This window comes from Rhopalosiphum padi, chromosome 3, assembly GCF_020882245.1.
Source record: "Rhopalosiphum padi isolate XX-2018 chromosome 3, ASM2088224v1, whole genome shotgun sequence".
In the NCBI taxonomy this organism is placed as follows: Eukaryota; Metazoa; Arthropoda; class Insecta; order Hemiptera; family Aphididae; genus Rhopalosiphum; species Rhopalosiphum padi.
The window spans coordinates 54,946,484-54,959,492 of NC_083599.1; the positions used below are offsets into that span (position 1 = coordinate 54,946,484).

The 13,009-nt window shown below is 28.6% G+C and overlaps 1 protein-coding gene across 2 annotated transcripts; it reads right to left on the reverse strand.

Moving 5' to 3' along the window:
• Nucleotides 1–2,108: 2,108 nt before the first annotated feature.
• Nucleotides 2,109–9,070, reverse strand: LOC132926367 (protein Mo25). 2 transcript variants are annotated; one of them, XM_060990718.1, is made up of 8 exons: nucleotides 8,320–9,070; nucleotides 6,335–6,440; nucleotides 5,650–5,817; nucleotides 5,459–5,577; nucleotides 4,182–4,350; nucleotides 3,934–4,098; nucleotides 2,819–2,923; nucleotides 2,109–2,759 (listed from the first exon to the last, which is right to left on the reverse strand). In XM_060990718.1, exons 1-8 carry the CDS (start codon nucleotides 8,328–8,330, stop codon nucleotides 2,574–2,576), a joined length of 1,029 nt encoding a protein of 342 aa, XP_060846701.1. In that variant the 5' UTR covers nucleotides 8,331–9,070; the 3' UTR covers nucleotides 2,109–2,573. The 2 variants fall into 2 exon arrangements, with proteins under 2 accessions (XP_060846701.1, XP_060846702.1); XM_060990719.1 differs by lacking the exon at nucleotides 8,320–9,070 and adding an exon at nucleotides 7,846–8,313.
• Between the last annotated feature and the right edge of the window lie 3,939 nt (nucleotides 9,071–13,009).

A 13,009-nucleotide genomic window follows, 5' to 3' on the forward strand; every position in this document is an offset into this window, starting at 1 on the left:
GTATGAAGTAGTATAGTAGTGTCAAGTGTGTACTGCTGACTGTATTGTACCGTCTGTATTACTGTGTACATTATTCACCAGCCTGACAAATTCAAGTGATATGTCATGATTAGGACCCGGATTTTTAAATCCTAAAAATATTAAAAAAATTCTAAGAAAATTCATTTTAACTGAAAATGGCCTAATATTTTATTTAAATTTATGATTTTTATTTTATTATAAAAATCTGAAAAAAATATAATAGAAATGTTGACAATGGTTTAAAGAGTTGACCAGAAAAAAAACATTACTTTTGAGGCTGAATTACACGTTTTAAACAATAAACACAACAATATTTATATTTTTAATTGAATTTATTTGAGTATCTACTTATAATTTATATTGGATTTATCACTACAGATGTAATGAACTATCAGTCATAAAAATAACGATTGACGGCAGTATATAATACGGTAGTATTGACGGTGGATGACAATGCTTTGGCCCAAAGTATCGAGTCGACAATAGGCGCGGACACCCTGGAGGTATCCGGTCATGAGCGGATAGGCCATTTTTAGCCTACCGGGAAATTTTAAAAAGGCGCTTCTACGTGAAAAAAAATCTAAAAAGGGCCCCATTACCGAAATACGAAGGGGGGGGGCGCACCGGGAAATGCCCGGTTTCCCAGTAGGCCTATCCGCCCATGTGTCCGGTGCTCAAACAAAGTTTCGGCAGTCCGAGGAACACAAACGCGAATATCAGTGTCCAGCAAACGTACTTGATGCATTTCTTTGACAGCATGATTATGTCAGCTGATTCGTCGGGTAATTTTAGTTTGTCGGACACGGACCGACGACAAACGGGAAACCCTAATAAAAGTTACAAAAACAATGAGAAAAACAACGACGACAGTAGAAATGAGAAGATAGTGCAAGACACGGACGGACGATGAAAAGAGGCTTGTGAATGAGATAGCATGAATGGGAAAGTAGAAGGGAGAAAAATGTCGGTTGATAACGTGAAAATTCGTGATTTGATCACACAAACTGTTTTATAGATAACACGATAACATAGTTTTTTTTAATAAAAATATTCAGTCATATTGTTTTAATTATAACTCATCTATTATCATGACGATTTTCTATAAATACGATTGGTAAATAAAAAAAAATATTTTATATTTTCCAATTGCTATTAGGCAACGCGGTGGTACAAGGCTTCCTACTCCAAAGAAAATTAAAATGTACTACTATCGTTTAGTGTGGCCGTTCGAGCGACTGTTTGTGTCACTCGTCACATATTACACAAAAACTGTTGTTTATAACTGATGACTTTGGTTTCAATAACAATTCAATGTAGAACAATAAAAATATTACTTTTTTTTTGTCTACAGGTTTTCCCCTAACATACATATTTAAAAGTTTAACATTACTATTTTGCTAAAAATAAGATAAAAGCGTTCTGTTTGAAGTTTGTCAGAATTAGGAGACATAATCCTTAAAATAAGGATAATTCTGTTTTAAACAGGGGCGTATGATTACTATATTGTTGGAGGTAATATAATAGTATAAAATAAACAATTTTTTTAAGATAATATGTTTGTTGCTATTTTCACATAGAAAATATTACAATTTTATTATTGCGGTAGTTTCATTTTCTATTTATAATATTAACAATTGTAAGAATAAAAGAATCTACTCAATTTTGAACTATTTATTTTATTGATGTATAAAAGACTTTTTATAATCTAAATAATATAATTACTACTAAACTGTCTTTTGCAATACAAAAATACCACATAATTATTATTACCAAAAATATTTTAAAAAACATTTGTTAATGTTTTTATGACACATTTGTAGCAATATTAATTAATAAACCAACAATATTAAAACGACAAACAATCAACAAATTTGTTGGATGAAATTCCAGAATAAATTTTAGCTTAAAAAATAAAATTTAATAGTGAACCTCGTTTAATGTACTTTTTTAATGCATAGGTAACAAACATTAATTTTTCTAAAAAGTCCTTTCATATAGTATATAAATATAATTAGTTAAATATTTTATTATAAACAAATTGTTTATAATTATAAAATAAGGATTTTTTTTCTAATGAATACAATGTATAAACAATTTTAAAATGTTTAATACAACAGTATTCTAATATAAAAAATTATTTTTCTTCTTAATGATTACATTGATTATCCATATTAACACTTGACAAAATTATACTCATGCACACATACATGTATATTGTACATTGTATGTATGTGTGTTTACTAATAGAAATTACAAAATATAACAAATGAATACAATAAGATTGCATCTACATTCCATATTCAAATTTTATAATTCCTATTATGCAAACAAGTATAATTACATTTATTTAACGCTGAGGCATTTATAAAACAATAAATAAATAAATTATGTTTATTTGTTATGCGTAAAAATTTGAAATGCCCCTTGGAAAACCAAATTATAGAAATGTGTTATTACCCCTAAATATAATCTAACTTAAAATAAAATGACGACAAGTAAAGTAATTATCAACAACCCGAATAGTCATAATTTCGAGTCGCATACACCCTAAATCATTGATCACTAGTAGTGGGTTTGAGCTCTTTAATTTGTTTGATCAGATACGCCTTTTCATCATTAAACTGTTCATCTTCAGATCGCTCGGTATGAAATCTTGTTAAGAATTCTACCAGCTTATCTTGGTTACGAAGCAAAATGTCCAGAATAGGCTTTGGTTTATTAGGATTAGCAACAAATACCTAAAGAAAAAAAGTACTATTGTATTATATTGTAAATATTTGCAAATTAAAATTTATACCTTAAAAACATGAAAAGCTTCAAATTGAATATTTCTAGATTTTTCCTTTAACATATTCATCATCAATTTTAAATTGTCCGGATTTGATATGTAACGAGTCATTACCTGAAACAAATAATTAAACATCTCTAATATAATCAATCATTTCTTACGAGATTTCATTTTGGGGATGCATTTACAATACTCATTTTAAGAATCTTAAAGTTACATCGAATTCTTAACTTAAATTCATCTTTAATTTGTCCTTTTTGTATAAACTTTTAGTTTATATAATGTATAATGTGAAAGATGACATTGCTGTTTTGAATCATAACTAATGTACTCGTCTTAAATCTAAATTAAATGTTATCTGTAATCATTTTTGGGCAACATAGTTCCAAATACACATTTATACAATTTTGCATAAGGCATAAATTAAATTTAAGTAATAATTTTAAATTGTATAAAAAGTATATTGTTAACCTAATCTAATCACTTTGAACGCAATTAACTTTTCATAATATTGACAAAGCTTTTTGTTTAGTCAAGATTTGTAACCTTATTTTAGTCTATACTCGGTTCAGAATGAGATTGTATCTCGGTGGCGACCAGTTTTCGTTAGCGACGGTTAGATACTTACTCCACTTATAATGGAATAATAGTTCAATGAAAGCTTGTGAGGCTAGCGCTGCAGAGTGAAGCAACTCCCATGTGCACAAGTTGGCTGTCGAGGTACGATCTCATTCTGAACAGAGTATATAGTTTAGAATCTCTCTCCTTTAGCAGAACCATTGGTTTTGGAGATGATTCATGCTAACTCATTATTATTTGTGTATATAGCATATTTAATTTGTAAATTGGATTGATGGAAAATAAATATTATGTTTTTATTATTCCATCATTTGGAAAACAATTGGATCATGAACATGTATTTTGAATATAATGGAAATAATAATTATTAAAATTTTAAGTTTTTTATATGTTAATCATAGTATAAAATTATGTCACCAGAGAATGTACTAATAACAAAAAATTAAAAAGCACCTTAAAAATGTAAGATTAAAAGACATAATTATGATAAAAACAATTCAACCAATTTATAAAAAAAGGAATATTATATATAATTAAATATGTACCGTAAAATTATGACGGTCTAACAACAGTTCACCAAGTAACTTGAGACTCTGGCGACGAGTTACATAATTTTCAGAATTCAGCAGCTGTTGATAATGTGTAAACACTTTATCATAGTTGATTTCAAGGAATTCAGCACATAGTGGTTTGTGTCTAGTCAGCAATTCCTATGTTACAAAAATAAGCAATAACATTAAATAAAGTTAGTGAGAACAGAGTAGTGTATTCTCATAATTAATTAGTATACAACCTTAAACGTGGAAAATGCATCTGAAGCAATATCAAAAGTTGAAACTTCTACATAACGGAAAAAATTAAAAAATTCTTTTGAGTACAGCATTATTTTTGCTAAAGCTTCATATCTAGCACATTCACGTAACATTGTTCCACAGTTAAGAGCTATTTCTTGATGTTCATACCTTTAAATAATATTTATGTTATTCATACAATTATTAGTTGTTACTCTGTAACTAAAAATGCAAACTATGATGTATTCCTAACAAAAATGAATACATTTTAATTTTTAAATCTCCATAAATGTTTGTTTTAGTAGAAATTATAACTCCAATTTTAAATATTCCTCTTATATTAAGTGATATACATAGATAATTAAGTATTTGAACTTGGTATATTATCAAATTAATTATAAATTAAATAATTTGTGAAATTTTTTCAGATGATCAAAGCCTGTTTGATGTAGAGATCATTTAAATAAATAAAAATAGTAAAATGTATAATTATAATACATAAAAAAAAACTCAACTTATAACTATGAGTATATAAGTATTTTTAGTATTTTTAATAGGGTTTATTAATTACTCAAATATTTCATACAATGTTATACATTTTACATCTGTTTATTGTTATGATTTAATACAGATCAAATATCTATAAATTATAATTTATAAATAGCAGTAGAGACGTTTAGCTACAAATAATGCGACATGCGCAACAAATAAGGCAGTAACTCAACTTTTACAACTACAGGAAAAGCAATATAAACTTTGAATTATGATTAAATACTTCTTTGATTGTATTGAAACAAGAACACAATCTTATTTGAGTAGAACTAACAATTTTGATAGCATGAACAAATGTATGTTACAAAATAGCAGTAACTCGATTTTGCATTTTTTCAAGTTACTGCCTTATTTGTTGCGCATGTCGAATGGTATTTTGCGGTAATAAATATTTTGGACAACTTGTTTATGCTAGACAATTGGATTGAATCAAATTGGATTAGTTTAATTTAGTTGAATTGGAATTTAACTAATTTTATATATAAATTTAAAAATATAATATTTTAGTGAATATTAACAAAAACTTTCATAAATTAGTTTTTTTGCCATTGAAGTGTTTATGATTTATATTTTAAGTATTTAACTTGAAAAACAAAAAATTCAAATTTATTTATATTATTCTCCTCGAGATTCGAGTTATTTATACTCAACTCTACATGTAATATGGATGTATATTAATACGGTAAACCTCAATAAATGCATATAATATTAACATAAACTCACTTACCCAGCAATTAGAGTAAATAGAATTTCAGATTTTGCACAAATATGTTCAACGGTAGGTGATCGGCTACCCAATTGCCGACGAAGGACATTGTTAAAAACTTGAGCAACGTCCTTTTTCCCCTGCAATGTTCAATAATATAACATTAACAGTTTTATTAGAATAAATTTAATTAATCTATTAAAATTACATACTTCAAAGTCTATTTTTGTCAAATTTTGTACCAACATTAGCAATAAGTTGTTGTTGTACATTTCTTGTGCTAACTGAGCAACAACAATATCAGACAGGGGCTCAGTATCTGCTGTTCCATATAATAAATTTTTTATGACTAAAAGATTCTTGCTAACATCTTCCTGTGCCTGAAATAGCATAATTATTACAAAAATTAAACATGATCATGTAATAAAAAAATGTGTATTTATTAATAGTTCAATAACATTAATTAAAAACCCGAGAGTTACCTAAATTATTATTATTACTTAATAGTATTAATAGTATTTAATTTACACAAATTGATCTACACTTTGATCTCTATGTAAACATTTAGTTATCTAATAATGTTCAATAAAACCTATCGGATATCACTTGAAATATAATATAATCACATAATATAAATTATAATAAATAAGTATGATTGTTATTTTATAAGATTTATATTGCATCTAATAAAAATAAACGAACAATCAAATCAAGTAGAATACAAGTAATAATATTAAAGAATTAAATGTAAAAACTTATCAAAAACACATAATTAAATATACATATAAACATATGATAAAAAAGTTAATTGTTTGAAATTTTGACAGAGGAACAAAATTAATAATTATATAATAAAATTACCCAATCAAATATCAGTTTTTATTATATTATACTTACTTTTTCTAACTTTTTATCTCCTTTTTCTAATGCAACAACAGCTTCTTTTATTTGTTTCACTACCTCCACTGGGTTTTTCTGTGATTTCCCAAATAACGGCATGTTTCTAAAATAAATAATACGATTCATATTAATGAAAATCAACCAAATATTATAACACTATTAATATTTATACGTAGTTGATAGTAATAATAAATTATAATAAATGAATGGACCACACTAAATATTATTATCGCATTAGGAACCATGTTAATAAATAAGACCATAGTCTCTAAAAAAACAATGCATACATATAAGGTATATTATCATAATTTAGTATTATAGCAAAAACAAAATAATGTATAATTAAGATAAGAGTTTTGAAAACACACACACATTATTTATGTTATCTTTTAATAATATGGTACAGATTATATTAGGTACCTGTTATCTCTTTATAAATATTGTTAATTTAAAAGTATTAAAAAAATAATCAATAAGAATAATAGATTTGTTGATAATAGTTTCGGTTTTGTTTACTAAAATTTAGAAAATAATACATTTAACGTAAAATTACTTTTGATGAATGGTATTCAATAAAATATTTCAATAATAATAAATCACAGTAATGTATATTTATCATTTAAAAATGATGGAATATAAAAGCGTATAAAATTTTTCTTTAAAATTCAAAGTACCTAAATATAAAAATTGTTGACACAGACATAGTTAGTTTATCAAGTAAATATCAAAATATGTTAGGTATGTTTTTTAATAAACATCTTGGAAGAGTTCCAACAAATGGACTTATAAACAGAGGAATTACTATAAATGAAGTTGCTTAACAATTATTACAAAGAAATATTTTAATAAAAACCCAAAAATGAAAATGGAAATTTGATTAATAAAGCATAACAAAATAATTGATGCAATACCTACAAGAGAATAAGGTTCCAAAACAACCTTATTATTTGTATAGACAGCTTCACAATAAAGAATATTTGTTTATAAACAACAACCATTCCTGATTTCATATATTGTTGTAATATAGTAGTGACTAATATTAATTCATTAGACTTTAACATTAAAGCAATAAATCAAGATTTATTAAAGACACAGGGCACATAATTGTCATAACTACTAAGGACTAAGGTAGTAGTCGATAATTAGTGATAAATAAAATAAATACAAAATAATCTAAATTGTGCTTTGGATGATAAATAAATTTAAACTTGAATTAGTTATTTTGCAATAGTTGAAGTAAATTATAAAATTATGTTTACATATTTTTATAAGAAATTATAAAAGTATTTATATATAATACATTATATATTTTTTTTATTTAAAGAGCTGTTGTATTTTAACAACTAAGCTTATAACAAATATATTGAATATTCAATATTTTATCCAAAAGTACTAAAATTCTGACAAGAGAAATATGAAAAAAAAAAAAATTGATGAACACTACAAAGTAAAAAAAATAAGTAAGTTAATGGATCAAGTTAAAGATGACTATGTTAAAATATACTTACTTATTCTGAACAAAGTGGAGAAATAATTTTAAACCGATTATAAATAACCATTAACTATTTAGTAATAGCATATGCATAGACACGCTGTCCCCAATGACACAAAACGCCACAGTAGGCATACAAACACATCAGGTGAAGAGAACAGAGGACAGCTGAGGATGATATTATCAAAGTTGTAACCACCGTTGGTCACAAAACGGTCGCTTAAGACATTATAGATCCCCGGTGGGTGGCCTAGTGTCCAATATCGATCCAGGTGGATATATGGACGACACAACGCGAGCTCTAAAGCACATCGCCAGACACGTCAGAGGACAGCCGCTGGCGGAAAATTTGCAGTCAAGACGGTCGTGCAGCGTTGTCGGGTACGGCTAGATACCGCGACACAACCCGCCGTGTGCGTTCACGCCCCGACACCTACTGGTCGTTCGGGAACTCAGAGTCAGGCTATCGCACAAGTACATTTACACTCACCCGGCTAACATAAGACGTATGCAGTTGGTATATTATTATAATGCGTTTGGTGCTGTGTGTCTTGAACGCAATGACGGCGACGTGCGTCTCCGACGGTCGTCGGGTCGGTTGGATGGAGAGCGCGCGCGCGCGTGTACGTGACGGCGGTTCAGACGACACGACAATTGCAACGGCGACGACGAAGATAATATATTGTGGCAATCAACTTGTCGATGAGGTCCGTGGGCAGTATCGCACCATCCGCAAACTCGACACCGGACACGGCGGTTATACTAATTGTTTATTTATTTTTTATTAAACGCACTTCACCGAACCGTGCGACAACACGACGACGATCGCCAATATTGTTGTTATGTAGGTGTATTATTAGGAGAGAGAGCGATGAGCGTCCTTCCGTAATCTGTTGTTGTGTTTACGACTAATCACGTCCCGTAGTCGACGGGCGACGGCGATAACGTTCAAACGTGTACTATTATAATGTATTACGTGTGCGTATGAAACGATATTGTTAATTATTATTATTATTATTGTGATTACTGTGGTAGGCACAACAATAATAATAATTATACATTATGTTATTATTATTATTATTATTTTATCGGTGAACAGATACGTCTCGCTATCGGCTTACACATGCCAAATATTTTCGTCGAGACGTGCACGCGCGTGCCTGCGCGTATGCGTGACAAATGTGTTTGTAAATTACGTACGGACGTGCGTGCGTGCGCGCGTGTGCGTTGTCGGTGCACTGCAGCAGCAGCAGCTGCAGCCGTCGTCGTCGTCGTCGTCGAGTCGTTATCATTTTTAGTCGAATAAATTATTGTAGCTCATATACATTATTATACGGTTTTTCCATTGCGCACGATCACAAGATATTATTATTATTATTATCTAATGATATTATTATCATCGCGAGCCTGGCCGGCGGAAGGGTGGTGGGGAGCCGCTGACCGTGGAAATAATACGACGGAACGAGATACGCGCACGTCTTCGCACTGTTGCCACTTACCCATATAGACTTACAAATAGTTATTATACTATATTATTATACTCTACCGTCTACCCCCCCGCCCGCCCACCATCCAAAGATCTGCTCGCGGCAAACGGACCAAAGCACAATCTTAGGCCCGGATTAATACAATCGTAGCCTCGTAGGCCCTAGGCAAAGCCGTATAACTGGAGGAGGGTCCAGGGGTTCGGACCCCCCGGCCCTCCAAGAATTTTTTAAAAATAGAAACATTTTATAGTGGTGAATAAAGTTAATCATCGATCATACATTTTCAGTATTTATACTTAAACGTAGAGGTATTGAACTTCGGTGTTAATTTTTTAAAAACAAAAAAAATCAAATCTTAACTTTTATATGATAATAATTTTAACAAATCTTAAAAACAATTCATTTTACACCAAGTCTCCAAATTTATAGAAAATTAAATTGCTAAATACCATAAAAAACAACTTATTTTACACTAATTTGGATATTTTTTTATCCCTCGTATTTAAGTATAAATAAGATAATTATGTAACAAAAAAAAAAAATAGTAGCCAGTAGCCACACATTTTATTTTTGTTGGCCCCGAAAATAGGCATAGTGCCTATGCGCTAATACGGTCATGCGGAAGATATTATTATTAACCGTGGACCAAATAAACGGAATTAAGTTTTTCAGATTCTGTAGAGCGGAGCGATGATTGTAATGGTTTTATAACGATGTGCGTTTTAAAATTTTTTTTTAAATGATCGTGTTTGTCGTCACCTTTTGAAGCACTATAGAAATGTTTTAATTTTCAATAATATAGTTTCTGGTAAAGTGGCGAGAAAGTAAATTCAATAAGCAGTATACGGTAGGTAGGTAATTGGATATTCATTTTTGCCAAAATATTGTATTTATTGTATTATATAAAATATTTGATTATTATAATAAACTATATTATATTATTGTTCTTAACTTTTAAGTTTTTTTATGACTTAGGACTTAGGAGGTACCTGCAGTAGAATGCTAAACGAATATTCGAGTAGGTTCGTGGTATCAACAAGCAAAAACATAAAATGTATCTATTATCCAAATAATGTTTTGAAAATGTCAATGTGTATTTGCATGTATAAAATACATTAATACCTATGTAAAAGTTCAAATTTCCACAAATAATTACAATTCACAATAACATAACCAAAATCCTTATTCTTTGATTAAATATTCAATTTCGTCCAAACCTGAACTTCAAATGTCCATTATGGAAATCGTATAATTGTATATATTTTCTTATCCTTTTTTTGTTCCAGTACCTACAACATACCTAAGTTTTGAGGAACCTTGTATTAGTTGTATTCAATTTTCAAACTTTTTAATCGACCCTAAAATGTTTAATAAATGCTAAAAATTAAGGACATTTTAAATGCCTATAAATAGCTAAAACTGAGTCCAATTATTTTGAAAATTTAATTGTGTTTAGAAAATGACAATTTAAGTAATAGTGGAATGTTTTATTTTTCGACACAAAATCAAAATAATTTGATGAGAAATTTTCTTGTTTACGTTAAATATCCAATTTTGTTAAAATATACACTTAACTTTTTTTTTTAAATTTTAGTATTTTTTAACAACTTTTGAGGAACCACATATTAAATTTTCAAATCTTAAGTATAAATATTAAAATGTATTAATTTATAACTACAAAATAATTTTTAATTAAAAAAAAATAAAAATAAGTTTAGTTATACTCGTAATAATTTTTATGAGTGACTGAAACTCAAATGTTGACGACATTGAATATTCTAACTTTTCTAACTAATAATAACGATTTGGCTTCAATTGACTTTTGTTATTTTTATATTATATTAAAAAATAATAATTATAGAAACTTGAAAATCACCATTGGTACTGAAATTATTATTTTATGTACCTACTCAAAACTCAATGAAATTTTTAAAATATTAAAACTAGGTAATTTTAAACTATTTGTAGCGATTTACAAAAAAATTTAATTTATTTTAATAATACTGATAATTATAACAATAGTCAATAATGTTTAGGTTTAGTCAAAAAGCTTTACATTTTAATACTAGTCTATAATAAGTTGTTCTTACATAGAAATTTAAAACATTAAAAATACAAAGTTTAAAATTCAATAGGTAGCAATTGAAATTCAAATTTTGACAAAATACCTACGTTAAATAAAAAAAAAATTGATAAATTAGTGTATGTACTACATACGTGATACGTGATACGTATGTAGGTAGTCAGTAGGTACGTTTAGTAGACCGTTTGATATTTTGTGGCTAAGACTTGAAAATTTAATACAAGAAATCTAAAAATATACTCATCAGTCATTAAATTTTTTTTATATACGTTTGATATTTGAAGTTAACATTTTGGTATTTAAATGAAGAATAACGATTTCAGTTATTTAATTATTTCATAATTTTGTAATTCAAAAATATTATCTATTCACGCCGATCATTATTGCTAGCAATAAACAGGCTCAATTATTGTCAATTGTAAATAGACTTTTATACAACGGTATCTAATCTGTATTCTTTGGTCATACGCCCATCACTCATCCTCTTTCAAACTTTCCCATATACGATATACCTATATTGTTATATCACTGTGAATTTTAGTTACCACATTTATCAAACTATTGTTATTGTTATTTTTATTAATTTGCATTCCATATTATTTTTAGATAATTTGTAAAATGCACTTATTATTATTCTTATATTATCTTAGTATTCTTTGTATATTAACCTGTCTGTTGTTGTTATACATTGTTCGTCGTTCGTGCCGTTCCACTATAGCTTATTGACAGAGTAGGTACATGCATCGTCATGACGAAATATTTAAATTTACTATTATTCATTCCAGTTTGCTTTTCCATCATAAATAGTATAATTGTGCAGTCATTGGTGTTGTAACGGGTCTTGACGGTAGTATTATACTTCTATATAAACCAGTTGTCCACAGTTCACCTGCGATTTACTTATATAGCCTACATAAGTTAAATGTATATAATATGTTCCTTTATTTAAAATGTAATTAAATGGACCCGTAACCATTTGAACTAGACCATTTTTTATTAATCCTTTGTGACGTAAATTCCTTATACTTATTATTATCGCTAGCTGTGTATTATATTACCTATCAAATACATCAAGGCGTGTAAGTTGAATTACCCACCCAATAAATTCCAGATGCTTTAATTATTGAAATAAAATGGGCTTTCGGGTATTTTCTCTTTCATAGTTTCATACTTATACAGGGTTCAGCGGCGAAACAAACAGTGCAATATTGAAAAGCTATTAAAAAACTACGCAACGTCAGAAATGAGGTTTATTTTATTTTATTTGGTACACCATGCTGTTTTATACGTTAAGTTTTGAAAATAACATCAGAAAGTTGATGACTTCCAGCGTTGTTGAAGGCGATTTTTGAAGTTTGATGGCCCGTGCGCTCACTCGGTTTGAGTATTCGCGACTTATTCTGTGGGGGTTACCTGAAAGAGAATGTTTTTGAACATTGTCCTCACATCTTGGAAAACTCAAAAGATTGAATTCGGAAGGAAATCGCCGCTAAACCCGTCGATATGTGTAAAAATGCGGCCGAAAACTTAAAAAATCGCTTTTAAAAATTTATTTTTGCGGGATGTCATCAATTTTCTGATGTCATTTTCAAAACTTATTCTATACAACG

Bases quoted from the DNA above. Each gene is read 5' to 3' on its own strand.
- LOC132926367 (XM_060990718.1), bottom strand. The intron at 5,578-5,649 runs GTATGTAATTTT...TGAACATTGCAG, and splicing joins TGACAAAAATAGACTTTGAA to GGGAAAAAGGACGTTGCTCA. The intron at 2,760-2,818 runs GTATAAATTTTA...TTTTTTCTTTAG, and splicing joins AAGCTTTTCATGTTTTTAAG to GTATTTGTTGCTAATCCTAA.